Here is a 27602-nt window from a genome sequence, read left to right as displayed (position 1 = left end):
TGCGTTCATTTTTGGTAAAAGTGCTTTCGAATAATTTGTAACACAAGCATTTGTATCCTTTGAAAATACACTTTTGGGAATATTTCTCTGAAATTAATGTTGAAAAAGTTATAACACGTATGCTGCCTGCATCACTTGCTTGTTCAATATGGCGTTGAACAAACTTCAGTGAACGTACCAGGCGTATGAGGGTCTGACAAATGTGTCAAACTTGAAAAATGATGACAAAATTCCGTTACAATAAAAAAAGCAGCATTGATCTAATCGGGACACTCCCTTGCAATTGATATTACTTATTTGCAAACAAATCTTTAATATTTTAAGCAATTAGTTTTTCTTACTGCAACTTAAAAAGAATCTACTTTTGTTTACGTTGATATAATTTTGCACGACTGATTTAAATAAAGTCAACTCTCTCTCTTATTTGAGATGCGATGGGTTAGTCGAAGAGGGGGTTTTCAAATTACAGAGCAAAGTCTTTGAAAGAGAACAGGTCGAAGCGTTTAGAGTAAATTGACAGAAAGCCATGGGAAAATTTTGACAGTTTAATTGAACATTGTTTATGTTTAGCGATGGACGTTGCTATGGAGTGAATAAGAATTTTATTCAACATTTTGCACTCATTTCCTATTAGAATATTACAAGAACTAGGATCCAGTTGGAATATTACATGGCTGATACATTACGAGGATCTCTTTTATCATTCGACGTCGGGTTATAAGCAGAAGACGGTATACATATTGTACATGTATGTGCCGATACGATGTTTCATGTTACTCTCAGTGTTTAAATGAAAGTAAATAGGACTTCTGTTACCCAGTTGGAACATGTAAAGTGCTGTTTTATGCCTGTTAAACTTTTCGTTCTTCCAGCATGACCGTTGCAAACGGTAGTGATTCGTGGCCACTGAATGGCAAGCAATGAGGTTAGCTGTATACAGGGTAGACTGCAATTACTTCTCCTTTATTCTCCAGAAGTGATTGACCGCAAGAAATTTAACCAATATAATCTTCCTAATAGTAAATTCGTCCACATTTCCACGTTAACTTTTAGCCGTTTTTTTGTAAACACTTTTTCATGAAACTGTCAAAAGCGAGCTGAAAATGGCAACCTAGCAACGGGCTTTGCATCGACCTGTTCTCCTTAATAGATCTTGTTACAGAGGTTGAAAGTTAATGAAAAGTCCATACAAACTAGAAAGAGAGAGAGAGAGAGAGAACATTTAGTATGCGGCCTTAACTGTTGCTATAGGAAACTGCGAACACAATAGCAGATTTGAACATAAATCATTCAATAACCATGGAAATACCATGCACAAATAAGAGGGATACAGATTTCAGAGGTTTTCCAAATTAGAGGTTCTAAAATGTACTGAAAATGAAGAGACTGTCAAAAATGTTCCAATAAGAGGGGGTTTTCAAATTAAAGAGGTCTCAAATAAGAGAGAGTTCATTATTCAGTGTATTATTCAACTTATCAGCCAACAAAATGGCTGTTGAAAGGAAACCAGTTAATGAAATTTAACTCCAGAAAAGCTGAAAATTCCTGCAGAAAAATCGGCTACCTTCTGTTCTTTCTTTACCGCGTGCCGTGGTGAACTTCCAAAATGCTGTCACTTGACACACCTGCACCTATATCAATCTTCCGCTGTGGTGAAAACAGGCGAATGTTTTGGAATTTGCAGCAAACGTCAACGAAAACGACAACAACACCGCTACTCCCAACAAAAACACGTGCGGAATCCGCCGCATCGTTTTCACCCTGAAACAGTCCACCGAATTTCAACCGAAATGGGAAAACGTAAATCACAAACACCCGCTCCGGCCGCGTACGGGAACGATTCCGATGGTTCCGACTACGAGGTGGAATGGCAGGTGAAACCGACCCCGCCGAAGGTCACCAAAGCAGAACAGTTCCCTCTGCCGGCACAGGTCGCGAAGAAGCTGGAAAAGTCGGGCCGCCGTGGCCGGAAAGACTCTTCCTCGGACGACGAAAGCCTGCCGGAGACGGGCGAAGGGCTTCCGACACTGACCACCGCCCAGATCGATGCCATCCTGCAGACGATCAAGAACAACAAGCGCCTGGTGCTGTTGGTGAAGAACGTCAACTTTTCCACCGCCAAGGAAGAGATCGCGGAACACTTTGACCAGGCCGGCCGGGTGAAGGGTGTGCGGATACCGAAGCACCGTTCGTCCGGGTTCGCCTTTGTGGAGATGCAAAATGCAGATGGCTTTCAGGTGCGTAGGCGTGTCTCATTGTCTTAAGTGTACTCTTCATTCAATTACCCCTTCACCTCAACAGAAAGCGTTCCTGCTCGATGGGTCGTACCTGGATGGAAGAAAAATCAGCGTGAATCTGTCGGAAAGCGGCAACAAAAAGTCCGCCACCCGCATCCAGCTGCTCGAGAAGAAGAATGCCGAAATTCTGAAGCTGCGCAAGAACAACCGAAAAAGCGTAAAAGCGGCCGAAATATCACTCGTGCCCGATCCGGCCAAGCTGCAGAAAAAGGTACCCCCTCCGGACCGGTACCTCGACAAACCGAAGCCCAAAAAGCTGACGAAAAAGGAAGTGAAATTCGTGAAGAAACAAAAATCGCTGCGGGCCAAGTTTCAGAATTTAGAAAAGAAGGGAATCAAGGCGTAAGGGCGTGTGGGTTAGGTAACAAATAAACATTCGCGATTTTCATATTGTAAGGAAGATCTTTGTGCTTTTAAAGATTGATTTCTTTTAATTTTCGTTTTAAATATTTTAAAATTCAATCGTCGCAAATCGTTGACACCTGCCAGAACAGCAAAATAGTGTAACCACGAGCTAATCGCTTCGCCATGTGAAATCTGTCAAACAGCACACACAGCCACACACTTTATTATTGTTTACTAAAGGCTACCTCCCGAGCGCATTGGGCTGCGTGTGGTGTGTGGTGCAGTGCGTGTTTCTGGTTGCAATTCTTCGTCCCGTCTCGTTGCACATTCCACCTCATCAAGCCGCAGGGGAAAATGGTACTTACAAACTGCATCCGCTTCACGGCCACGGCAGCGGGCAAGTTCGGCCAGCGGGAGCTACTGTGCAACATCCGCAGCCTAGCAACCGCTACCGTCGCATCAACACCGAGCACCAACAGCACCTCCTCACCGTCCGGCTGGGAGCAGCCACGGCGCCAGCATGCTTCGTACGGCAAAATGTCCGGCTGGCAGATACACGCGTACGGGGTACCGCAGGAAGAGATACAGTTCAGCGACGGGATTAAGATGCCGATCCTAAAGTCACCCACCCAGCTGCTGGTGCGGGTGAAAGCGGCCTCGGTCAACCCGATCGATGTGGCCATGATCAGTAAGTAGCGATGCTTCGCCTTGGGCTTTGCCTTTTACGTTCTGCCTTGGCTGAAAACAGTTATCATCGTTCTCCTTTTTTCTTTCGTCAGACGGATACGGTGCATCGGTGCTGAATGCGATGCGCTGCAAGGATGGCGGCATCGAGTTTCCGCTCGTGCTCGGGCGCGACTTTTGCGGCGAGATCGTCCAGAAGGGGCTGGGCATTTCGAGCCGCGAGCTCGAGGTAGGCGACGAGGTGTGGGGCGTCGTGCCGGTGCACTTGCAAGGTTGCCATGCCGATTACGTCGTAGTGGAGAAGTACTGTGTACGTGTGTGTGAGAGAGAGAGAGCAAGAGGTCTACTGTGTGAATCGCCTGTGCTTACATCTCTGCCCTTTTTTCCGCTTTCCGCAGCTGTTCAAGAAACCTTCCAACCTGAGCAAAATAGACGCGAGTGCTATCCTGTACGCTGGTCTGACGGCCTGGTCGGGGCTTTACATTACCGGCCATCTAGGGGATTTGCTCGGTGCCATCTCGCCAGTCGGCGGTGGCGCAGGGAAGAAGGTGCTAGTGCTCGGGGCGGCCGGCGGCGTCGGTACGCTCGCCGTCCAGATGCTGCTGGCTGAGGGGGTGGAAGTGTTCGCTACCTGCTCCCCGGACGCGATGCAGATGGTCAACAATCTCGGTGTAAAGTACGTGCTGGACTACACGGACCCGGCGCACGTGCAGAACGTGGCCAGCGTTGGAAGGTAAGACGGGCACGTGGAGCGTACTACTTAGCGTGTTTACGCGATGTGTAAAAAAAAACTATCACTTAAATCGCAGGTTCGACATCGTGCTGGATTGTGCGGGGAAGGGCACGGAATACGCCAACGAGGTACCGTGGCTGTACGATCAGTACATTACGTTCAACTCGCCCGTACTTAAAAACATTGACGCCGATGGCTTCGCGGCCGGGATGTACCAAAATGCGCTCAATCTGGTGCGCAACAATGCGGCCGCCCTCAGCACCCGGCAGGGACTGGTGAAGTGGGGCTACTTTGTGCCGGCACCGCAAGGTATCGCCTACCTGCAGCGCCTGGCCGAGAAGGGCAAGCTGCTGCCGGTGGTGGAGAAAGTGTTCCCGTACGGCAGTACGCCCGAGGCGTACGAGCGCGTCGCGCAGAAGCATTTACGCGGGAAGGTTGTGATCGATTTCGAATAAGGCGAACAAGGAGCAGGTCTCGAAATGAAGGTGGATTTAGGTAAGATAGTGAAACGGTTAAAAGAGAAGAGATAAAGAAACTAGCCAGAGAACAGGAGACATAGATAACGAATTATGTATTGTAGCGAATCGGACACATCACGTGCTGCTGCTACGTGTGATTATATGGTAGAAATTAAAGTGAGCACTCATTCATCTTTCCTCGAACATTTTCCTCTGCTTTCCAAGCTGAAACCGGTCGTTTTGAAACCTTTCCTGTCAGTCGTTTGACAGCCGAGTCGGACAGTATGAAAGAAAGAGAGAAAAAAGGTAAACAAAACAAAGGTTGCCGTTCCCCGTAGCCAGCAGGGACGGTTCGTTTTATCGATTTTTGGTTTCCATATCTCTGGTGCGAGTTAGTACAAGGGAGGAGTGAAAAAAGCCCTTCCCGTTTCTTGGTGAAAACGTGGCCATGAGTGACGGAAGCGGTGGTGGCAGTGTGCGACAGCGCAAGAAAAGCTCCGGCGATGGCACCGGTACCAGGGCACGCAAATCGTAAGCCAAAACCACAGAGTAAAGCGCGAATCAGCAAGCTTCTAATCCTTCTTTCCTAATGCATATTCGTGTGTGAATGTGTGTGTGTGTATTTGATTTCTTTACCTGCAGAAAAGCAACGGGCAGCACCGCTTCCGGCAGCACGCCGAGTGCCGCCCAGCAGCACCAGATGTGGGCCCGGATCGTACTGATGGTGGGCATCGCGGCCATCGTGTACTTTACCACGTTCCGCACGCGGGAGAAAAAGTTTGCCACCCAGCGGGAGGTGCTCGAGCTGCGCACCCAGCCGCTCGACTGCTCCCGCCCCTATCTGGAGGAAATATCCAAGTTTGCCGGCTGCATCCCGAAACGGTGCGGCCGGTTCGTGAGCGACAAGATCGTTTCGCCGGCCGAGGCCGGCATACTGCTCGATCTCGCCCGGGCCGGCTTCGCCCTCGGCCAGTCGGCGGGCGGCGCCTCCATACTGGACCTGCACTCGGGCGCCCTCTCCAAGGGGACGCAGTTCGTGAACGTGTACCGGTTGCCGGAAGCGAAGCAGCTCTTCACCAGCCAACATATCAACGTGTACCGGCACGTCAAGGCGAAGGTGCAGCAGGCGGTGGCGGAAAACTTCCGCCTTAGCGCGGACGCACTGCACCTCACCCATCCGACCTTCTTCTCCCGGCTGACGAACGCGACCGCCAAAACGATCCACGACGAGTACTGGCACGAGCACGTAGACAAGGAAACGTACAACTCGTTCCACTACACCACGCTGCTGTACCTGACAGACTATGGGAAGGATTTTACCGGAGGTCGGTTCGTGTTTATCGACAACGAGGGTAAGCACAACCGGACGCACGTGTACATCGAGCCGAAGCGGGCCCGGGTCAGTGGGTTCACGTCCGGCGCCGAAAATATGCACCACGTGGAGCAGGTGACGGGTGGGGTGCGGTACGCGATCACCATTTCGTTCACGTGCGACCGGGAGTACGCAATGGCCGATCCGAAGTTTGCGCTGGACGACGATGAGGACGATCAGAACGCGGAGGAGAGATCGGCCGAACCGTGAGATAGGGCGGACACGGTGCTAGTGATCCGTACGCTGGAGGAGTTTAGTGCGTAGACGACTGCTTACATTCCATGTTGCGTTCCAGTGTTCCTTATGTTCCTTCTTCCTACGTTACAGAGAGACGCTGTTTTGTTTTTTTTAGTTTTAACCAAAATGGAAGCTGTATTATAGTATTGCTATGATTTAAAGTATTGCGAAAAAAACAGTATTGAGATGTTGCTTCACATTTCACCGCTTTAATTTGTAATCGCATAATCCTCCAAGCCATCAGCCACTGCACTGTTGTAGCCACACACCGTTCAATCGCCCTTCTCCGCGCAAAAGCAAACAGCAATACGAACAAAGATAGTTTTAACTTCAACATCTACTACCACCGTCTAGCAGCACGTGGCATTGCCATAGCAACCAAATGAAAGGGGAAGCGAGCGATCAAAGGCCTACTCGATAGGCGTAAGTTTAAATGTGCATTTTTGAAAATGACACAAAAGTAGCAGCGAGCCACGTGGGTGTGTGTAAAATAAACAGTACATTTAGCGTGTGAGTTATGCTTCCGGTGAGTTCAAATTTAGAGTGTGCTTTTCATCAATTTACAATGCCGAAAGAGGATTATTTTAAACGAGTTTAAAATATTAAAAAAAATGTTCTCAACGTTGTAGTAAAAAGTATTTCAATTAAAACGACTTAAACCACACCACTCTATACCTGCTTTTGTTTGCCATTTTATTCCATACACATATATATGTACAAAACGTTCAGCTGTCTCGATCTCAACCCCTCTCTCTCTCTCTCTCTCTCTCTTTGCCCGCCTCGGTCACATAAGCCACGTGATGGTTCCATGCGTTCTCGATTGGCGCGTGCCAAAAGCTCTTCATTTGTTACTGAATCGACTCCATTTTCCCCCTTTTCTCGGCGCAACGATTTTATTCCATTCCATTGTGTTGCAGGTTTGTTTGCTTCTTGGCAAAAGTTTGCTCACTAAAGTGCGCGATAAAAACTGTGCAAAAGAGGAAGGAGAAGAATCCATCCAGCCTAATAAGACGGCATGGTGCGCTAGTGGGAGGGGAGGGTGTAAGTGCAGTTTTGTGCAGACTATTGGTTTATGTTTTGTTTTACCATTTGTATAAAGTTTAATAGGTATAATTGTATCGTATAGCACACCAATGAGAATATTGTGTCAGTTTGTGTGAGTCAATTTCATGGGGTTTTTCACAATTTGTAATAAACAGTGCTTCTTTAATATGATGTTACTTCCGTTCTGCAGCTCTCCCTGCTCTCCCTTTTCTAATAGTAGATAGGATTTGATTTTGTGTAGGTATGTGTTTATGTTATTTTATTTTATTTATTTTCACCTTAATAGCTAAAACCTGGATGTCCTTTTTTGTATTTGTTCTCTATAGCTTTCTCAATCCTGCCAACGCTCTCTGGCGCGTCCCCGTTCTGCCTTCTTATCGCCACTGGCTCTCTACCCTTTCATGCCATTTTTTTTTTGTTTCTTTTGCCAACCTTTTTGCATCGATCCATTTCCCCTCGCATTTCGCTCCTTCAGACAGGGAGAGTAACTTTTTATAAAAGCGTACCCCACCTCCCGTCCATCCATCGTTCGACATATAGTAGAGAACAAAGTCAAACCTGCGCTTGGCAGGGGTGAACAGTTAATTTAATTTCACAGTTTTAAAACTGCACTTCTTACATTTAAAAACGAAAGCAAAACCCATTTCCCTCCAATGTTTCCCTTTCCTCCCCCCTTGTCATCCGTATCGGCTCAACAATTGTGAGATAGAGAAATGGCGAAAAGGGATCGAGAGAAAAAGAGGGTCGAATTAATTTAAATTGTGATGTTTTCTGTTAACTGGTTTTGTTTTTATCGACAAAGAGTGTTTTGTTAAAAACTAAAAATATTCATGCTAACATAAGCAGCAAGCATTTTTCAAATTTACTCCTGCTAAAGCTTAATCTATTCTACAAAACATTCAGCAGTGATTGCATTTTTTAAACGCAAAACGATCCGCTTCCCAAATGTTCTCTCCTTACACATCTATGTCACATGTCGCACGTGTGCTGTTTTTATTTAGCTTCCGGCTAAATCGTCCCCTTCATCCCGGAGCTGGGGCTGCTAACTGCTACGGGATGCTACGGAAGCCACTGCTTACAGTGGCCGCGGTAGTGGTGGTAGTAGCAGCCAGTTGTTGTTGCTCTAAAACAAAAGCCAATAGTTCTCCCCGTTTTTTTTTGAGTTTATGTACAAAAGAAAAGGCCTTATGTTTGCATTGGGTTTCTCTCGAAATGTGGATTGAAGTGCACAATTGAAGTGATGATAATGGTTTGAGCGCAACAAGTACTACTACTACCACTACCACTACTATTATTACTAAAAGGCTAATTCTGTTGGAATTTCTGTTGGATTCTGTTGGAATGTTGGTTGCTTAAAACAGGCGATCAAATGAAATCACTGGGGCCATCTATCTCTACGCAAGCTCTGTCTCTCTCTTTGCGCGCTAAGAACGCGTTTAGAAGCGGAAATGTTTCATAAATTACAGCACTCGCGCTCGCGCAGCAGAGGGCCTCCTCTTTCTCTACGCAGCAGGAGCTCTTAAGAGAGTTGAAGTAGTCGTCGAGTCGGGCATTGCACCGCACCGCCTGTTTAGAGCAGCTTCTGCAACACGTCCGAGATTTTCTTCATCGAATCGCCGAGCAGCATCGATCGATGGTCGCCCTCAACCGTGAAGAGTTCCACCTTTTGCTGGCAGAGCTGTAGGTGTGGGGTGGAAGAAGACACAATTTCCAATTAGAACATGATATCTTCAGCGCTCACAAAACGGTTGCCCAAACGAACCGTTCAAAATACTTACGTCCGATAGGCCATAGTCGCCCTGCAGTTTGGCGTAATTTTCCGTCGGCTTCACCAGCTTCACCGTGGCCTTGATCTTGGACGCCGGTTTGTACATGTGGCTGGCGACGATTTTGCCCACGAACGACTTGGCGGTGGTGGCGAGCTGAAGGAATGTAACAAAAAAGAAGAAGGAAAAGGTCAAATTTCTGCACACAAACGAGTTTCCATGGAGTACTCATAGCTGTGGTACACTTATTGACTCCTTCTTCCATGAAATGAACTTAATGCAGTGGGAATTGGACTCTACTTCACCCTTGTTGGACAAATCCAATAGGAATTTCCAATGAGCCTGTCCAAACAGGATACCATAACGCCCAATATGCATCATAAGAAAGAGTCAGGGAAGAGTCGCACAACTATGAGAAACCCCTGGAAAACCCTGTAATAAAGTAAAGCAACAGGCAGCGTAGGCCACTTACCAGCTTGAGCGAGTACTGCGGTGCCTTCGCGTGCACCATCTCCGCACACTTGGCCACCCGTTCCTCCCACGACTTCGCCTCGACCAGCTCCTTCGCGGTGCGGCCGTAGTCGAGCGAACCGCACACCATCGCAAAGTAGGCCAGCGCGTACGCTTCGTCCTCCGCCTGCACGACCTCGCCGTTCGCGTTGCGCTGCTTCTGCGCCTCGGTGTACCAGCTCACGTACCGGGGCGAACCGTCCACCAGCAGCAGCTGGCAGGTGTCGCCCGCCTTCTCCAGCTGGGCAACCATTTCATAGGCGATCGACGCACCGAACGAGTAGCCCACGATCGTGTACGGACCGCGCGGCTGCACCGTGCGTATCTGCTTGATGTAGTAGCCCGCTAGCAGCACGAGCGACTCGAGCGGGGCCGCCTCGTCGCACTGCAAACCGTACACCGGCACCGGCAGCGTCTGGGCCAGCGGGATCAGCGCCGTAATGACGCCCTCGATGGCGTGCACCGCAAACACGGGCCGCGCCTTGCTGCCGGCCGGTGCCGCCGACTCCATCCGCACCAGACACTCCTTCGGCATTAGCTCCGCACTGAACTTCACCTGCGTACCGTCGCCGATCGCGTTTTCGCTCGCAGCCGCAGCCGCGGGCGAACCGCCCGCCGCCGCACCGACATCACCGGCCGCCGCCGCACCACCCTTCTCGAAGGAGCGCAGTTTGCCGAAGGTAAGCAGCCGGATTTCGGCCGCACTCAGCACCAAATCGAAGCTGCGCTCGAGCGTTTGCTTGATTTCCGCCCCCATCAGCGAGTCCATGCCGAGATCGGCCAGCGTCGCACCGTCCGACACGTTCTTGGTGTCCTTCAGGCCGAGAATGTTCGCAATGCAGCCCACCAGGCTGACGCCGCCCGTGTCCGTCTTGCGCTTTTCGGCGATCACCATCGAGGCAAGCACCGGGGAGGGCTGCTGCATGAACAGGTCCATCGTCTGCAGGCAGGACGGCATGCGCTGGGGCAGCGTACCGCCCACCACCGTGTCGTTGTCGCCCAGATTCTCCAGCACCAGCCCCGTATCTCCGATCGCGCCCCACTGGATGGCGGTCGCCGGCAGACCGACCGCGTGGCGCGCCTCGCAGATACGCTCCATCGCCGAGTTGGCCAGCCCGTAGTTCACCTGGCCCTGGTTACCGCGCCCACAGGACACGCTCGAGAAGCAGATGAAGTAGTCCAGCTCGGGGCACAGTTCGCGCGTCGCCAAGTCCAGATTCTTCGTGCCGTCCACCTTTGGCACGCACACCGCCCGGAAGTCGGCTTCGGTCGAGTTCTCCAGCAGGCCGTCGCGCAGTACCGCGGCCAGATTGAACACACCGCCGACCGGGCCGTGCCGGGCCGCGTCCGTCAGCAGCTTCTGGGCGCCCTTCAGCGTCGTTACGTCGTTCGTGTCGATCACCACCTTCACGCCTCGCTCCGTCCAGCGTCGGATCATGAGCGACTGATAGCCCGTGCGCACGCCGCTGCGCGACGTCAGCACGATGATCTTGGCGCCGCGCGAAACCAGCCAGTTGGACAGCTCCAGCCCGAACCCGCCGAGCCCCCCGATCAGGATGTACACCTTCTCGGCGTGCATGTAGGTGCGCGGGATCGCGCTGATCAGCTTCGGCGCCGGCTGCACAATCTTCGCCTTCTCTTCCTCGCGCACGCGTACCACCACCTTGCCGATGTGCTTACCCGAAGCCATGAAGCGAAAAGCCTGCTCGACCTGCTGCTCGGTGAACACGCTCGTCGGCAGGGGCCGCACCGCACCGCTCTTGATACCGTCCGCAACCAGCTTCACCACCTCGGCGATCGTCTCATCGTCACCCTCCATAACGCTATCCAGCAGGATACCGTGGAAGGACGTGTTCTTCAGGAACACGGACATGCCGAGCGGGCTGTTATTGTTTAGATCGAACTTGCCAATCTCCAGGAAGCGCCCATTCAGTCCCAAACAACGGATCGACGCCTGCAGCTTCTCCTCGGCGAGCGAGTTCAGCACCAGATCGACACCGCGGCCCTGCGTTTCGCGCATCACCAGCTGCTCGAACGAGCAGTCGCGCGAGTTGCCAATGTTCCGGTCGGTCAGCTGCGGGAAGGTGCGCTTCAGGAACTCGCGCTTCTCCTTCGAGCCGACCGTCGTGTACACGGTCACACCCGCCGCCAGCGCCACCGAAATGGCCGCCTGGCCAACGCCGCCCGACCCGGCATGGATCAGAATCGACTCGCCACGCTTCATGCGTCCGCGCATGACCAGCGCGTAGTACACGGTCGAGTACACGCACGGCACCGTCGACGCCTGCTCCATCGTCCAGCCGTCCGGAATCTCCCAGATCATGTTGCGCTGCGCCACGCACGTCGTGGCGAGCGATTTGGCCTGCACCATCGCCATGATGCGCCGTCCGTTCGAGTCGCGGCCCGCAAACTCCAGCCCCAGGATGCAGTCCTGCGTGGCCAGATCGCCGGGCAGGGCGTCCGCCCCCAGCTTGCCCGAGCTCAGCATCACGTCGCGGAAGTTGATCGGCGCGTAGTACACCGTGCACAGCTCGGTGCGTGCGTCGCGCGCGCTCAGATCGGGCCGCTCGCGCGACAGCGAACTCTCGATCCACTTCAGGCTCGCCAGATCGCCCTTCGTGAGCGCGTTAATGTACGCGTGCTCCACCGGCAGCGACGGTGCGTTCGACTGGCTATCCAGCCGGAGATGACGGAAGGTGCCCCAGGCCGGCGCCGGCGTTCCATTGGCCGGACGCAGCACGTTGCAGATCAAATCCTTCGCCAGCTGCTCCTTGTACATGGCGCCGGTCAGCGAAAACTTGTCCGCCTTGCGGTCCTGGATGAAGTACAGCCGGGCGAACTTGCCGCCCACCTCATTCTTCACGCAGTTCATCAAACCCTGCGCACCGCAAAGCTCCTCACCCTGGCACACGATGTACACATACGTGCTGGTCGCTTCCGCCTTCGCCAGCGCTGCCTTCAGCTCCTCCACCCAGCCGAACGAGCGCTCCGTCAGCGCGATCACGACGCTCTTGCGCTGCGCCAGCTCGGCAATGGTCGGCCGCACCAGCACAAACACCTTCTTCTCACACACCTGCGTGCTGACGAGCGTAAAGCCAGCCTTTACGAGCGCGGCCCGGCAGCGCGCATCGAACGTGCTGCGCGACTCCTCCAGCAGCACGAACCCTTCCGCCTTGATCGAGTCGCGCAGATTGCGCAGGATCGTGTCCGGATCGGCCCGCCCGAACGTGTCGTACCCGATCGCCAGGTGGCAGTTCTGCTCGATCGCACCCGCCGCCACGTCCTTGCTGAGGACGCGCACGCCCGACTCGCCGTAGTGCTGCACCAGACTGTCCGGCTGGTGCGTCGTCGCCACGGCCACATCGCTCGCGAGCGTTGGCTCGCCTTCGATGATGGCCTGCACCGTGCCTGCCATCGTGTTTTCGGGCGACCGCTCGAAGCTTGCCTCCGCTACCTTGATCTTGAGCGCGCCAGCACTGTTCTCGATCACCAGATGGACGGCGGCCGTGATCGCACGCAGTCGTGCCTTCTCGCTGTTGCCCTCCGCCAGCTCCTTCTCGTTGGCGTTCGGCACAAACACGTACTTCTCCAGCGTGGGCGGCGCCTGCGTGCCCTGTCGGCGTGGCGCAAGCGTTGCGCGCAGTCCGCGCATCTCCACCCCGCCCGACTTGATGACGTTAATCTCCCGGTACATGTACACCGGCAGCGTACGATCGTCGCCCGTCTGCGTCAGGTTGGCCACCATCTCGAGGTGACGGGCCGGGTTGATGACAATCTTCTCGATGCGCGTCGGCAGATACAGCTCGCGCAAATCCTTCCCCAGGATGCTGAACTGCAGCATCGTGTCCATGAAGCTGACCCAGTTGTCGCGCCACTGCAGCTCGCCTGTGATGGCACGCCCGTCGCTGCGCGTCACGCCGCGGAACATGTCGGCGTAGTCGTAGCCGCGCAGCCGCAGCTCCTTGTACACGTCGCTCATGTTCAGTGGCAGGCCGGACTTGTCCGCCTCCAGCTTGTTCAGCGGCAGCTCCTCCTGCTCGATCTTCTCCGGGATGGTCAGCTTGCCCGAGACGGCCAGTGTGCCGCCCTCGCAGATCTCGAACGCACCGGTACCGTCGAAGAAGTTGATGCCGAACTTGACCGAACCGTCCTTCGGCAGGATGGTGGCCCGGTGGAACACCGCGTTCTCGATCACGACCGGCGTCTTCTCGATGTCGGCGCCCTGCATTTTGGCGTACGTGCGCCAGGCCAGCGTCAGATAGCCGGTGGCCGGGAACAGCACGCGCCCGTCAATCGTGTGACCCGCCAGGTAGGCGTCATCATCCTTGCCCAGGTTGACATCGATGATCGTTTCGCCCGATTTGTCTGTTTTGAGGCAAGGAAGGAATATGGTTAATATCGACGGGAGGGAAAAATCCGATTCCAAGCAGCGAAGCAAACTCACTTTCAACACCAATTTTGGCGAGGAACCAATTGATGGAATGGTCCCACTTGACCAGCGAGTTCAGCATGGGAGTTCCTCGACCCACCGGGTACGTAATCGGGCGGTACAGCTTCTGCACCTGTGGTTGCGCTCCGGAAGAGTACAGTCTACAGGGAAAATGAAAGAAGTGTGTTAGAAAAATGCTCCAAATGCTCCACCATCTGAAACATCTCTCCCCCATCCTTTACTTACTTTCCCAGGTTGCTCAGCAGGAAGATCATATTGTTGGCATGGTCGCGCTTCATCAAGCTCAAGTTGGTCGCATCCTTTCCCAGAGCTCGCTTCAAAATCGCCTGCAGCAGCCCGTGCGGTGCAATCTCGATGCAGATCGCATTGGCCGGCACGTGCTTCAACCCTTCCGCGAACAGGACAGGTGACAGCAGATTGTTCACGTGGTACGCCGACGAGGACTGTTGGGCCAGAGCCGTCGGCCACGATTCCTCCGGTATGCTTGTGCTGATCCAGCGCGGCGTACGGTTCTTCGGATTGGGGATGATGCGGTCCAGCGATTTGCGCAGCTTCGGTGCCGCATCCGCAATGTAGCGACTGTGGAACGCGATGCCGGATGATTTGACGCCCTTCGCAAAGATGCCCTGTGCGTTCAGGTCCGCAATCACCTTGCTGACCGAGCTGACTGGGCCGGAAATCGTCACACTGTCTGCACTGTTGTGGCACGCCGGGATCACGTCCTTTGGCAGCTTCTGTTTGCACTCCTCCCACGACAGGCCGACCGCCGCCATCTGGCCCGCGATCAGGTCCGTGTCGAGGATGCTGCGACCACGCCAGTACGCAGCCAGCACGGTCTGTTCGGGCGTGAAGCACCCATCGGCGTACGCACACCCCAGCTCGCCGACCGAGTGGCCAACCATACCGTCGGGCGTGATGCCCACGTGCGTCAGCACATCGGTCAGCGCCACCTGCACCGCCGCGATCGAGATGAACGAGTTCAGGATGTTGTCGAACTTGGTCTCGTCGCTCTTCGTCAGCACGTCGATCAGATCGACACCCTCCGGGCGGAGCGCCTCCGCACACCGGTAGATGCTGTTGTGGAACACCTCCAGCTGCATCAGATCCTTCGCCATGCTGGCCCACTGCGAGCCCATGCCGGAGTAGATGAACCACACCGGGCGCTTCTCATCCGCATTCACCTCCAGCACCTCGCGCACGGTCTGCGACTGTCCATCGCCGGCCACCACCGTGTACCCGCGGTGATTATGCAGCGGAATGTTGCGGCTGTGAATCTCATTCACCAGCCCCACAAACTCCTCATCATCCTTGCTCTTAGCAGCCTGGTCCAGGAACGCTTCCACCGCTTCGGTCGTGCGGCCGGACGCCACCATCAGCTTCGGGAAGCCACCGTCCTTCGGACTGATCGGTTTCGGCTTCGGGTTCGATTTCAGGATGACGTGCGCATTCGCACCACCAAAGCCGAACGAGTTCAGCCCAATAATGCCACCGTTCCAGGGCAGATTGCGATCGACCACCTTCAGCCGGCCATCCATCAGCCCGTACAGGTCCTTGTTCGGGCTGTTGTAGTGCAGGTTGCCCGGGATGACGCCCTCCTCCATTGCGATCAGGATCTTCGCAATCGAGCACACACCGGACGCCGGTTCCGAGTGGCCCATGTTCGACTTTACCGACCCGATCAGCAGTGGCGCCTTCCGGTCCTTGCAGAAGAAGTCCGTAATTGCGTTCACCTCCTGCGGGTCGCCCACCTTCGTGCCGGTACCGTGCGCCTCCACGTACGTGACGTCGGCCGGGCTCAGCCCAATCTCCTCGTACGTTTCGCGAATCAACCGCTTCTGCATCTCGCCGATCGGGTACGTGATACCCTGGTCCTTGTACCCGTCCGTGTTGGTGCGCACGTTCAGCACGCTCGCGTAGATGCGGCGCGAGTTGGCGGCCCGCTGCAGGAACGTCACGACGCAGCCGTCCGACCGCACGTACCCGTTGCCCGACTCGTCGAACGCTTTGCACATGCCGTCCTTGCTCAGCATGTTCAGTCGCTTGAACTGCAGCGACATGGTGGGCTTCAGGATGAGGCCGCAGCCGGCCACGATCGCCGCATCGCAGTGGCCCGCCCGCATGTCGGCGAACGCCTGCGACAGCGCGAACAGCGAGCTCGAGCAGGCCGTGTCGACCGCATAGCTCGGGCCTTTGAAGTCGAACGTGAACGAGATGCGGTTAGCGAACATGGCACGGGCGCAGCCGGTCAGTCCGTACCCGTTCACCAGGTCCGGATCGGCACACCAGTGCTGCTCGGTTTCCGAGTTCGAGCAGCCGATGTACACGCCGGTGCGGCTGCCGCGGATTTCTTGTGGGTTGATGCCTGGCAAATTGTGTGGAAAAACATGCGAAACGTTAATTACAGAACGCAAATACCTGTTAAAATTGAAATAAAGTAGAAAAAATCACTCCTACAGTTACAACACACAAAGCTAAGACAGAAAAGAGCTTAACATTTCACAACATTTTAACTACGCAAATCTTCGCAAAAGTTGTCGTTTAACCTTGTGACGCAATTGTCCGGCACACATTGAAACCTACACATTACTTGCCCCCTCTCCTCTTGCCTTCCTTCAATTCAATTTCAAACGCACTTTTTTGCTCGTGTTTGTGCCGTCGTCATTCGCAACACTAAAAATCGACGTAAATGAGCTATTATTTGTTATGACCAATTGGCTGGAAATGCTTCGCAAATGGTGCTGTGTGGGCAAAGGAAGTTAAAAGAGGAGCGTGACGAAACGGATACTTGTTCTTTAACGCTCCTAGCACCTTACATCAAAGTTTAGCATACAGAAAAAAGTACCATTTTACTGCAACTGATACAAAAAAAGCGGAAAAATTGCTTCCCCTCTTCGCCACTCTTCAAACAGCGCTGCACGAAACGTTCAATTGTGAACAAAAATCCGGCCCTCCGCCAAAGTCAAGAAGCGAACCACAAGCCAGTACACGATCAGACCATCGTACGGGTAGTGTGGCAAAATCAAATAATCGTTCGCGCAATGGGGGGGGGCAAGAGATGTGTGACTCTTTTCCGCGTGCGTGCGTCATTTGCGGTCGGCGGAAAGAAACCTGTGCGCACAAGTACACCTGAGCGGGGTGGCTTTTTTTTTTCTTATCAAACAGAATACCTATATTGGCAGCGATCGTACGATCGGCGGGACTCGAGAACGTTTGCGCCAATCATTAAATGGAACATAGGCAAAAAATAACGGACAAGCCTGTGTGACGTTTCTGAGCGCAAACTCTTGACGAAACAGGTTTTTCTAAGCGTCCTGTAGGGTTTTTTTTGTTTTGGTTCTTGTTTTGGACATTTCTGCTTGCGCGCAATGCACTACACACACCCCAATTCCCCATCATCCGCAAACAACGGGGGTATACGTACCAGCATCAATGATCGCCTCGTGCGTACACTCCAGCAGCATGCGCAGCTGCGGATCCATACACTCTGCCTGCTTTTGGTGAATTTTGAAAAACTCCGCATCGAGCTTCATCAAATCCTCGTCCTTGATCTTGCCGATGCGCGTCGGCAGGTCGTACAGGCCGCGGGGCCAGCGCCGATCGTCGTCGTTCACCATGTCCACGCCCTCCAGCAGGTTGCGCTTGAACTCCTCAATGTTGGAGCTTTCGGGCAGCCGGCCCGAGAAGCCTGTGATGCAGATGTCGTCCGGTATGGCGGGCCGGGGGTGGCCTCCATGGCCACCCACCCCACCGCCGACATCGTAGTGTCCCCCGGCGAGATCGATGGGGACACCGCGGCGGGTGTCAGCAGCGGTCACCTCCTCGAAGCGGGCCGGCATGGTCGAGCTGCTTTGATTGCGTCGTTGTTTGCGTCTGTTCGAACGTTTGCCTCGCGAAGGAATGGCGGCGCTTGTACGCGATGTACCACGGGGGGAGGACGGTACGTCTGAAGAAGCCTGTTAACGCTGACGTTTGCTCCTGACGATGCCCTGCGTTTGTTGCGGAGTCCTGGGGGTTGGATGCCACGCGTTTGTTGGAAGGATAACAAGCAGCGCCTAATTGGTGGCTAGTGAAAAGGGGAAAAAAAGAAAAGGGTGCAAACAAACACAAAGTCAGTCATTTTCATTGGTTTCTCTTGATGTCTGTTGGGGCAAGATTGAAGTAAAAGTAAATTAATTAAATCGAAGACCAGATGAGAATCCTTACAAAAGCCTTCAACAACAATAAGCGTAATGTCCTGCAGTGTGTGTGTTACAATCAACGGGGAATCTCTTTTTTTGTTATCTACTGTATCGTACAAGCTAGTCGTGATCATCCATCTCTCTCATCCATCCATCCTATCCGAGGGAGTTTGTGGAAACGTTTAAGAGTTTCATTGCCGCCGCACGCCATGCCAGTTGAAATTTAATTCGATTAAACCAATCCGGCCAGTCAGACGGTGCCAAGTGCATACATGAAGCGATGGAACTGATTTTTGGCACGCGCTGCATGCCTCATCTATGTACGAAGGGGATATACCAACGAGCTACGCCAAGATAAGATACCGCAAAAAAGTGTCGGCAATGGACGTCATACAAAGATTATATGCGATATCGTATACGCTAGACAAAAGATAAAGAAGGGGCAAATGCGACCACAATCACTATCTACATTATTTTAACTAATAAGGATTTTGATAGACTGATATAAGGCCCCACACGCGAATCCGTCAACGAATCCAATAATAGCAACAGTGATAGGGAGGAAATGCATCCTTACCCTCCCTTCGAGATAAGCAATTAACCGATTGGCTGTACACCGAGTTGTGGCAATCTTATCAGTAAATGTCGATTGGAATTACTATCATGGCAACAGCGGTCAAAGCGAACGATGGACAAGCCCCTCAATACTCAACAAACCAGTCTCGCTGTATCCTCTTGCTGTATGTGTATCGATCGGACAAAAAAATGTGGGAAATAAATGGGGAGTTTGTGACGAATGATCAAGCACTCCTCAAATACCGATTACCATACACATGACGATCGTTTTTGGAGGCATTGACGTAAGAAGCGAAACAGCATCGAATTTCACACCGAGGACGTACCTCAAGAGAAGAGGCCAGGTAGCACTTCATTTCGGCTGAGAAAGACTGGAAGTCTGAAAGATCCTTACGATTCTTTATCAGTATTGTTGCTAATCCCGTCAGTATCAAAATTGCAACGTTTATTAACCTCTGCTATCCCTCTGTCGTTAAGTGATCCGGTCTGAAGTGGACCTGCTTTTATGCTGGTGAAATTTTTGCTGAAAGTTCAACCACACAACAGAGGCACTATTCCTCTTCTTTGTGGGAAACGAAAACAATGCTTGGGTATTGTTGTTTTGCGCAAATAAAAAACAAAACAATTTCAACAGCCACCACAACAACAACACTACACACGTAACGACAGATGGTGGTTCAACAAGGGAAGCAAGTTTTATCTCGCTGATAGGTAATTCCACGTGTGTGTGGCTTTCGCAACGCAACGAAGAAGCAAAGTAATAGGCTCCAGCGGATCTCCAACGAACCGCAGAGAGCATCCTATCGCTCCAACGTTGAAGAAAGTGGAGAAAGATTGGGGGAAATCAGTTGGTGTACACAATAATAATAACAATAAAACCCTCCTCGCGCTCATTCGCTCTGCTTTCGGGTGATGGTGCCTACTGCTCGGTGGAATTCGGAATTCGTTGGCCAAAAATTTCGCCCAAAAATCGTACGAGCTTGACGAATGCGGAGGAAATGCGCACACAGCATTGCGAGCAGCAGCCTTTCGCCAAGCGAAAACATTGCGCCACAACTCAACTCTCAGCGACCTAAATTAAGAGCATCGCATTAAAAATTACCAAACTCCCTTCCCCGTTGGCGCACATTAGCTGCGAGTTGCTCAGCAAACACACAAAACCCTTCTTCATTCATCGGTCCACCGGTAAAACAGGAGAAGGGAAGGCTAGGCTGGCAAAATGATCATCACACCATGCACGTAAAAAAAAGATCACTTGGAAGTGAACAAAACAAAACCACGTCAACCCTTGCGAATGTAAGTTATGAAACAACGGAAAAAAGAGAACACGAAAACACACATCGAATGATCATGACTGGCCAATACCTGTGTAGGGGTCCGGCAGCCAGTACACAGTAACCGTTGTCTCACCGTAGTGATAAAAAGATGAAATACGGGAAGGGGGCTTCGATGGGGCCTCCCGGAGGCGTAAATATATACGTGAAGCAGTGGATGCAGCTTCCAAGAAAAAAGGGAAGAGGCAGTAGCAACAAAAAAAAGCGAAAAAAGCAGTTCCTAAGTAAATTCAAACTGCCAACAATGGTCAAGGCCCTCGCAAAAAGACACGCGGGGTTTGATGATGATCGTGCTCTCAACAAGTACAGGCAATGGCAAGCAATTGGCCTTTGTGTGTGCTCCTTCACTGTGTTACACGCCAGAGACGACATCACACAAAATCAGTATCATTCTCATCAGGTTCAAGCGGAGATTCTATTGTACCTTCATTAAAGCGTAATGTCTGCGAATCTACAAGCCGGGTCCCAAAAACGGTTGGCAACATGTCACAAACCATTCCCGGCGAATACAGGGCAACAGGATGATGATATTATTAATGCAATTGTGCATTTAAAATAGCCAAAAATGGGTCCACAATTTCTTGTGTCGAGATCTCTTCTTCGATCCTGCTCCGCGTGAGAAGCCTTTTTATTGCCCATTAACGTCTACCGGCGATCACGCCATCCAACGATCTTCCGGTTTTATTTCAACATGCATTCCACACACACTCATGCATGGATGCGCCGTCACACAAATCTCCACGAGGTGTTGATAATTTTTGCAGTTCCATTACTCTAAAAAGAAACAGCAGTAGAGCAGGAATGGAAAGAAAAAAAACATAGATTAACCAATCACCAACGGGACAGGCCGGCCTATCAAATCAAATGACCCTGACCGCTAGAGGGAGTGTTAGGCTGGTCGGGGCAGGCAGCAACTACTATCCCCTTGGATCTTGGTGCGATCTTGGTGCGGCGGGATCGTTTGTTTAATGTTTTGCCTCGTTCAAGTTCATGTTTACACACTTCCGATGCTCTGAACACGCTACTATAGGTGGCGTGTCGTGGTTCGGTGCTGCTGCTGCAACGTGCGATGCAACGTTGATCGGCCGCGCTTCTTCGGTCTTGCGCACCTAGCCGCGTCACGCTTGTCTAACCGTGCAGGGAAACAGATTGTATGTTAACAACGTGTTTCTGTGTGTTTTAAAATAGATAGAAAGTATTAGCAGTAGGGTCCTCTCTTCTCCACGACAAAAGCTTATCTTTTGTAGACGACAACGAATAGAAAAAAGCTCCATGGAGATATGTACACGCAATTCAAATGCACTCCAGGTCTCCAGGCTTCTTCCACGTAATCTTCTAGCATTATGCATTTTATTTGATCTGATCGAGCTATGCACGTTATCATCTGTCGAAAGAGACATGTTGACAGCCTCTGGTATATACTGCTCCAGCTCTTCGTCACTTGGCAACTTCGGACAGGCCAGTCCCGGTATGAGGTGGCAGCCTTTTAATAGAACCATTGCCTGTATCCGTTTGTTTATGTACTTTTCCTCTGCGTTCTTTTCCCCCTGTTCCACAATATTTGGGAGAACGATGATCTTGTGCAGATCATTATCAGCTTATTATTTCGAAGTGCTAATAGAGTGGCAAACCATTGCGCAGCTGGTTAAACTACGCTGCACTGTAAATATTTGTTCAATGTTTGCCAAACTCTTGCACCGAGACAGCTCACACGAACAACCTGTCTGTCCTGCCTTCCCTCTTCCACACAGAACAGTGTAAAGAGTTCTGATAACAACCGTTGGAATGGTACACGTTGTAAGCTTTTCTTTTTTCGTTGGCACTGTGTGTACTACTTCAAACGCACTTCAAATTCCCACTGGACCACTACTATCATCACCCTATAGGGGCTTAACTCACTGCGGGTGTTTGGGTCGTAACACACTTGTGGGGAAGCGTCTTAGAAAACACGGGATGTAACGAATCACACCATATATACTTGCACACGCGTGCACACACGGCTCCCTTCTACTCTGTTCTTCGATCGGTTGCCCAAAAATTACACGTCCGCTCTCTAGAACCAGACGAAGTCGAATGCTCCATCCTGCGGGTCAGATCAAAACCAAGAGTCGCTTGCAACCGGTGCGCGAATCTCGGGAACAGGAAGGAGCTTTTGCAGTGATGTGCGCATCTTACTCACGTCTCCTCTCTCACACAACGCTTCGCTCACTCCACTCCACGGCGTGGAGCAGCAGCCAAACACGCCACTCTGCAGTGTCCACAGCAACAATACGTTCCCCGCGAATCGCTCGTTCTCTCTGCTCACCTCTTTGTTACAAAAAGCCGCCGAAACAACACACACACACGATTGATGTATGCGTTCGCTCGTCAAGAATCGGATGATCTTCTGGACGGAGATGCTGGTGAAGCGTCGCGTGGTCCGAGATCTGCTGATTAGCGCCTGCTACCAACGCTGCTTGGGGCGTCGTTTCTTGGGGAAGAACGGCTGAACTGGCGGAACCGGAGGTCAACTCTGGACCGAACGCGCTGAAGCTTCGCTTTCGACTGGCTTCCGCCCTTGGCCGTTGGGTTCTACTTATGCTGGAGAAATGGGGTCCTTCCACCATGCCCCCTCTTCATTCTCTTTCTCTCTCCCATGACGTACCATGCGGTTCTGTTGCTGCTGCTATCGCTGTGTTCGTGAGCGCCATGGGCTCGCCGCCCGATTCGTTCGCTCCGTCCTTTCGGGCAAACACACGAACGTGTCCTAAACCCTTATCGCGAATCACGCACACTCCACCTCGCCGAGTGTGTGTGTGTGTGTGTCTGGTCGTACCTCGGCCCTGGTCCGTTTGGTGTAATGCCCTTCTTTCTCCTTTGCGGAATGTTTTGGTGGATCATTGCTGCGCCGTGCGTTGTTGTCAGTTGCCGCCGGTGCATATTTGTGGGTGGGCACATGGTGTGTGCATGTGTGTGTGTGTGTGTGTGTGTGCGCGCACACACGTTTTTGTTTTGTTTGTGTGAGTCGGAAAAGGGCAACGAGATCAAGCATCTGCTACCATGCTGCTCCCGCCGAAAGCATCATACCATATCATGCGCCTGAGCTGCGGACGGCTCACAGATCACGCGATCGGTGTCCATTGCAATGCGGGGAGCACATTTGCGCACTTGGTGCAGATGCGCAAGGCTAGGCGTGTGGGTCGTATCGTTTCAGATTTTTGCGTCACTTGCGTCAGCATCGTTGGGGTTAAATCCACGAATTCTCATGACATCCAGCCACCTCTGTATGAGCCTTTGCCATGCTTTCGCCACTCCTTGAAGTCGCTAGTCGTATGACAGGTGTTTAAATCAGTTGATCGATCTACTAGGTAGCACTAGGAGAGAACGACAAATATATTCAATAGCAAAGTAGTAACTACCCAATCATTCAGATCATTTATCGACCACAATTGTAAAATCTTCTACCAATGCTCGCATGACGTTCGCATATAAATGACAGAGAGCACGCTCTAGGTGCGCAAGTGATTAGCGACATTGCGCGACATTTGTGGAACAATTTTCCAACCACCCAGGCTCCGGTCCAGCCAATTGCTGCTCTTACGCAGATCGAGGGAGGTGCAGTGTGAGTGTAGGAAATGCGGCAACAAATCCTGTGCAACGCTCTAGTACGACCTGCGTGCGTGCGGCGGAATGCGAATAATGATGAAGCTGTCCCATTTGGTGACGTTTCTGTTTCTGCTTTCCCGTCCGTGCGTTCTTTCTTTGCCGGCCGCCCCGGGTCCAGGTTGGGACAATCTCCAAGCTTCTCCTGCTACACACGACTCCACAGCAGTCGTATAGCGTGTAATGCGCGTGCTCGAACGGTTCCTCCGTTCCGCTTCACATTGTTGTAACGCGATACACGCGATCGCTTGCTGATTGCTCGATCAGCCCATCCCTCCATCAGCTGGAACACATCGGGAAGAACAGCTACCAATCTTTTTTTCTTTCTTTTTCTACCAGAGATGATGCAACAGGGTCCACGCAACTGCATCCAAGTAGTCAGATTGTTTACAGCAGAGCCTGTGCGTGTTTTTGAGGGCTGATTGTGTGATGCGCCTAATCGGTGTCAAAGCGTTTGCCTATTCCGCTGCATAATTCACTGTTCATTATCAAAGGCAACTGCCTTCTGTTGGCTGTGTTTGCTGTGAATTGCTTTATCAGTGTTTTTTTTTTCTTCTAAACTTTTGCTAAAACTTTTGCTCCCACAATCGAACTTTCCAGACGTGGCCGTGTGTGGCCGTCCCTCCTACGGCGAAGAAACAAATAAAATTGTGAAAGTGAAAGTTGCCAAATAAAACATCATCCGATCCTATTTTATGTGACACACACACATACACACACAATCACAACTGGTGTGTGCCAGAGGAGATTGTAAGGAGGGATGGCTGTGATTTTGCAGATCGGCATTCGCGGTGTGTGGCGGTCATGAAGGAGCGACGAAACTCCAAGAAGAAAGGCAACGGATGGAGGAAAATTAAAATCGATTTCCCAAACCACCAACCGACCAACCGAAATGGAAATGTTGACCAACCTCACCCACTTCCTTCGTTCCCCCTCTCCACCACTACATCGCCCAATAGAAGGTTTACAGACACACACACACACACGTACAACCGCAAAAAGGTAAATCGATTGAGAAGCACAGAACAGACGAAGGCAACTGTGGTTCGACACTAAACCAAATGGTGTATTTGTGTGCGAGTATGTATGTGTGTTTAACGGTAGGGGGCATAGTGGGGGAAGAAGGGGGCTTGGTTGAACTAATTACGGATTTTGCGAAACGGTTGTGCGGCCTACTTCGTCCGTCTTCGTCGTTTTCCCATATTTCCTAACCCAGTGCACACGGGAGCAGGGGTGCGGGCATCAAAGAACCAGGCGTTTGCCGGCCTGCTATCTGCACACTTCCTGTCTTCCTCCTTCCTTTTGCTGCCCAGCGACTTCTCCCATTCATTCATATGCGTCGGCCCGAGAGCGACCAAGCAAAGAGAGAGGGGGGGCTAACACACAAAAACACACCACATTTTGAACCGAACCGAACCTGCGGTGCAGGGGTCAAAGACCTCCAATTTTGAGGATGGAGCATCTTGGAGACGGTTACTCGTCTGGCAGAGGTAAAAGAAGCGGTGAGGCTTTGCGAGCTCCAGCCGTGGAAATGGACTCCCTAACTCGATGTATCGGTGGCACTTTACGGCCACTTTATCACACGCTGAACGATCTCTCTGGGCTCTGCTCCAATGTGCTGTCGCGGTGCAATCGATTTTTGCGAACGTTCCAGAGCGGAACCCTAGAGGCAAGAGGTTCCCTTGGGCAGAGAGGAGCCTACATCGCTCTTTTTGTATGCGTTTATAATGATCGATTTCGTTACGAAACACACACCCAACGCCCACGCCAGACGAACACTTCGGGGTAGGGAAAATCGATTTCCCACAGAACGCAATTGCAATTCAAGCAGTTTAGGCAGCGAATGTAGCCTTTCGTGCACTTACCACCTTTTCCTTCAGCTGGGACGATGAATTTGTGTGTTGCACAGTGTCAGTCTTTGAATTCTTTTTTGTAATTCAAACTTATCTAAAAGCCTTTATAACCTTTCACCATCTCCAGGGGGTGTTAGATGCACTTTCAGGCACTGGATAATTGTACTTGCACACTTGCAGTCCTTTTTTCTTTTTGGTTCACCGCAGACAATCAATTTCCGGCAACACTTCCGGTCGAAAGAGACAAAACAAACACACACACGCGCACTTAACTTTTTGTGGTTCAACGGAAAACTGTGTCCCAAGGTAAGAACCAGAACAGGCTACTACGATGCAGAATCTTCACTTCCAACGTTCACTGGGCCTGTCTGGGGGGTGGCCTTACTTCGGTGCTGTACTTGTACTTTCTCCTACAATACTCTTTTTATGATTAATTTGTCACTTTACGTGCACTGCTGTTTCCGCGTCTTTTTCCTTTTTTTCAAAGAAATTCAACCTTTTTTATTTTCACACTTTCTTAGCAAAAAAAAACAATTTGCAACTAGATCTGCTCTCATCTGCGTTTTTCCTCGATTCTTCCTTTGCAGTTTGGAGAGTTGGCGTGTGCAGCAGCAGCAGCGCTTCGGGAAAATGCTTCCGCCGGCGGTGAATACTTGTGCTGGAGTGCGTTTTCCAGCCCGCTTGCTGGTGTGTGAAATATGCTGAGCTTGCACCAACAGCAACGACCAGCGCGGTCATCAGCAAGGCGGACGAAACCCGAAGAAAGGGACGGAATTTTCCCCCAAACATCGCACACCAGAGCGGGAGCAAATGACAGTGCGAGAAGCCGATTTCTTTCTCCACCTGCACCTATCTCGCTCGCTCGCTCGCTCTCTTCTCCAGGCAACCGTGCGAACGTGCGAACGGGCCCGCCGTATCGAGCAAAGCGAGATGGAGTGCTTTCGAAAATATCGTACGATATGTACCAACACAGAGATAGCGCGTGTTGCCGCGACACAGTTTACGGAAGCGAGAAGCGTGTGTAGTAGAGGCGCGCCGCGGTGTGGTGATGCTAAAATTCTCGCAGCGCTGGTGAAGAATAGAAAGAAAAAAAATCGGCAAACAACAACAAAGATGCTGAAGAGACGCGCGCGTGTTGCCGGTTTTGTGTGTGTGTGTGTGTGTGTGTGTCTGTGTGAAGAATTCAAAGAAAACGCACGATTTACAATCTCTCCCAAAATTGGATAATTATTGTACATAAAATGTTGCTTTCTTTCTAAATCACACACTGCTTCATTTTCAGAGAAAATGGTGCAACTAACAACGAAAAACAACATACTTTTCCCTTGATAGCACTAAGAACGGTAAAGCGCCTGTGAATCATATGATGCGCAAACCGCCCGCCACATGTCCATCACTTTTCTCAAGGCGAGGAAACACCCAACAAAACGGTACCGTCGCACCATGACAACCCCCTGCGCAGCGAGCAAACTAGTTCAACCGTTGCTTTGATGCCCAAACTGACGCTGCTGCCGTTGTTCCTGATGTAATTCCTGATGCAATTCGAAGCTCCACCATACATAGCAGCAGGCCACACACGCTCGAACAATGTACATATAGCGGTGACATTCTACCGGCGACCTACGGCCGAAAATGACGCTACTAGCCGGGACACTCGGCCATATCAGGAGTTGAAGGGCTTTCGTGTGTCCAATCCCTTTCCGCCCAACCCCGTGTTTTGCAAACCCAAATGCAATTCACCACCACCGGCCATGGTAGGCAATGCGTGTAAGTGCGAAAGAGAAGAGAGTACACGATACTGAACCGGTGTTCGCGTGTAAACCAGCAGAAACAGTTGCTTGGCAAATGACGTAGTGAAGGCTCCTCCACAAACTCCCCTTAGCTTTGTGGACCGACGCGCACCGGGGATGATTGACGCTTGGTCTCCGGTCGACCAGGTGGAGCAGCACCGGAGCCGGCAGTGTGGTGGTGGCAAAGGAACGGGAAGGCATGGGAAAGACGCCGCCTGATGTCAGACCACTGCCCGATATCCAATCGGAAGGTAGGTTGGTTTTGTGAATATATGCGCGCGATATTCGCACACTAGCACGCATGACTCAACCGAAACCGGGTCTCGAGCGAGA

The 27602-nt window shown here is 51.6% G+C and overlaps 4 protein-coding genes across 7 annotated transcripts; 3 read left to right on the top strand and 1 right to left on the bottom strand.

Moving 5' to 3' along the window:
• Positions 1-1659: 1659 nt before the first annotated feature.
• On the top strand, positions 1660-2697 carry LOC1280135 (uncharacterized). The gene is made up of 2 exons (XM_319943.6): positions 1660-2237; positions 2302-2697. The coding sequence occupies exons 1-2, from the start codon at positions 1791-1793 to the stop codon at positions 2641-2643; spliced, it is 789 nt and encodes a 262-aa protein (XP_319943.5). The 5' UTR covers positions 1660-1790; the 3' UTR covers positions 2644-2697.
• A 123-nt stretch (positions 2698-2820) lies between these two features.
• Positions 2821-4721, top strand: LOC1280134 (reticulon-4-interacting protein 1 homolog, mitochondrial). Its single transcript, XM_319942.5, has 4 exons — positions 2821-3330; positions 3422-3636; positions 3725-4059; positions 4136-4721. The coding sequence occupies exons 1-4, from the start codon at positions 2997-2999 to the stop codon at positions 4512-4514; spliced, it is 1263 nt and encodes a 420-aa protein (XP_319942.5). The 5' UTR covers positions 2821-2996; the 3' UTR covers positions 4515-4721.
• An 85-nt stretch (positions 4722-4806) lies between these two features.
• Positions 4807-6663, top strand: LOC3291916 (2-oxoglutarate and iron-dependent oxygenase domain-containing protein 3). Its single transcript, XM_553109.4, has 2 exons — positions 4807-5048; positions 5160-6663. The coding sequence occupies exons 1-2, from the start codon at positions 4966-4968 to the stop codon at positions 6097-6099; spliced, it is 1023 nt and encodes a 340-aa protein (XP_553109.3). The 5' UTR covers positions 4807-4965; the 3' UTR covers positions 6100-6663.
• A 1274-nt stretch (positions 6664-7937) lies between these two features.
• LOC1280133 (fatty acid synthase) lies at positions 7938-27548 on the bottom strand. 4 transcript variants are annotated; one of them, XM_061653656.1, is made up of 7 exons: positions 25492-27548; positions 17318-17959; positions 14122-16258; positions 13891-14036; positions 9409-13811; positions 8949-9092; positions 7938-8848 (listed from the first exon to the last, which is right to left on the bottom strand). In XM_061653656.1, exons 2-7 carry the CDS (start codon positions 17730-17732, stop codon positions 8741-8743), a joined length of 7353 nt encoding a protein of 2450 aa, XP_061509640.1. In that variant the 5' UTR covers positions 17733-17959; positions 25492-27548; the 3' UTR covers positions 7938-8740. The 4 variants fall into 4 exon arrangements, with proteins under 4 accessions (XP_061509640.1, XP_061509638.1, XP_061509639.1 ...); XM_061653654.1 differs by lacking the exon at positions 25492-27548 and adding an exon at positions 22290-22727; XM_061653655.1 differs by lacking the exon at positions 25492-27548 and adding an exon at positions 21884-22552.
• Between the last annotated feature and the right edge of the window lie 54 nt (positions 27549-27602).

The sequence above is a fragment of the Anopheles gambiae genome, chromosome 3 (assembly GCF_943734735.2).
Source record: "Anopheles gambiae chromosome 3, idAnoGambNW_F1_1, whole genome shotgun sequence".
NCBI classification, from domain to species: Eukaryota; Metazoa; Arthropoda; class Insecta; order Diptera; family Culicidae; genus Anopheles; species Anopheles gambiae.
Note: the sequence above shows the minus strand (reverse complement) of the source record. Positions and strands in the feature narration are given on the sequence as shown.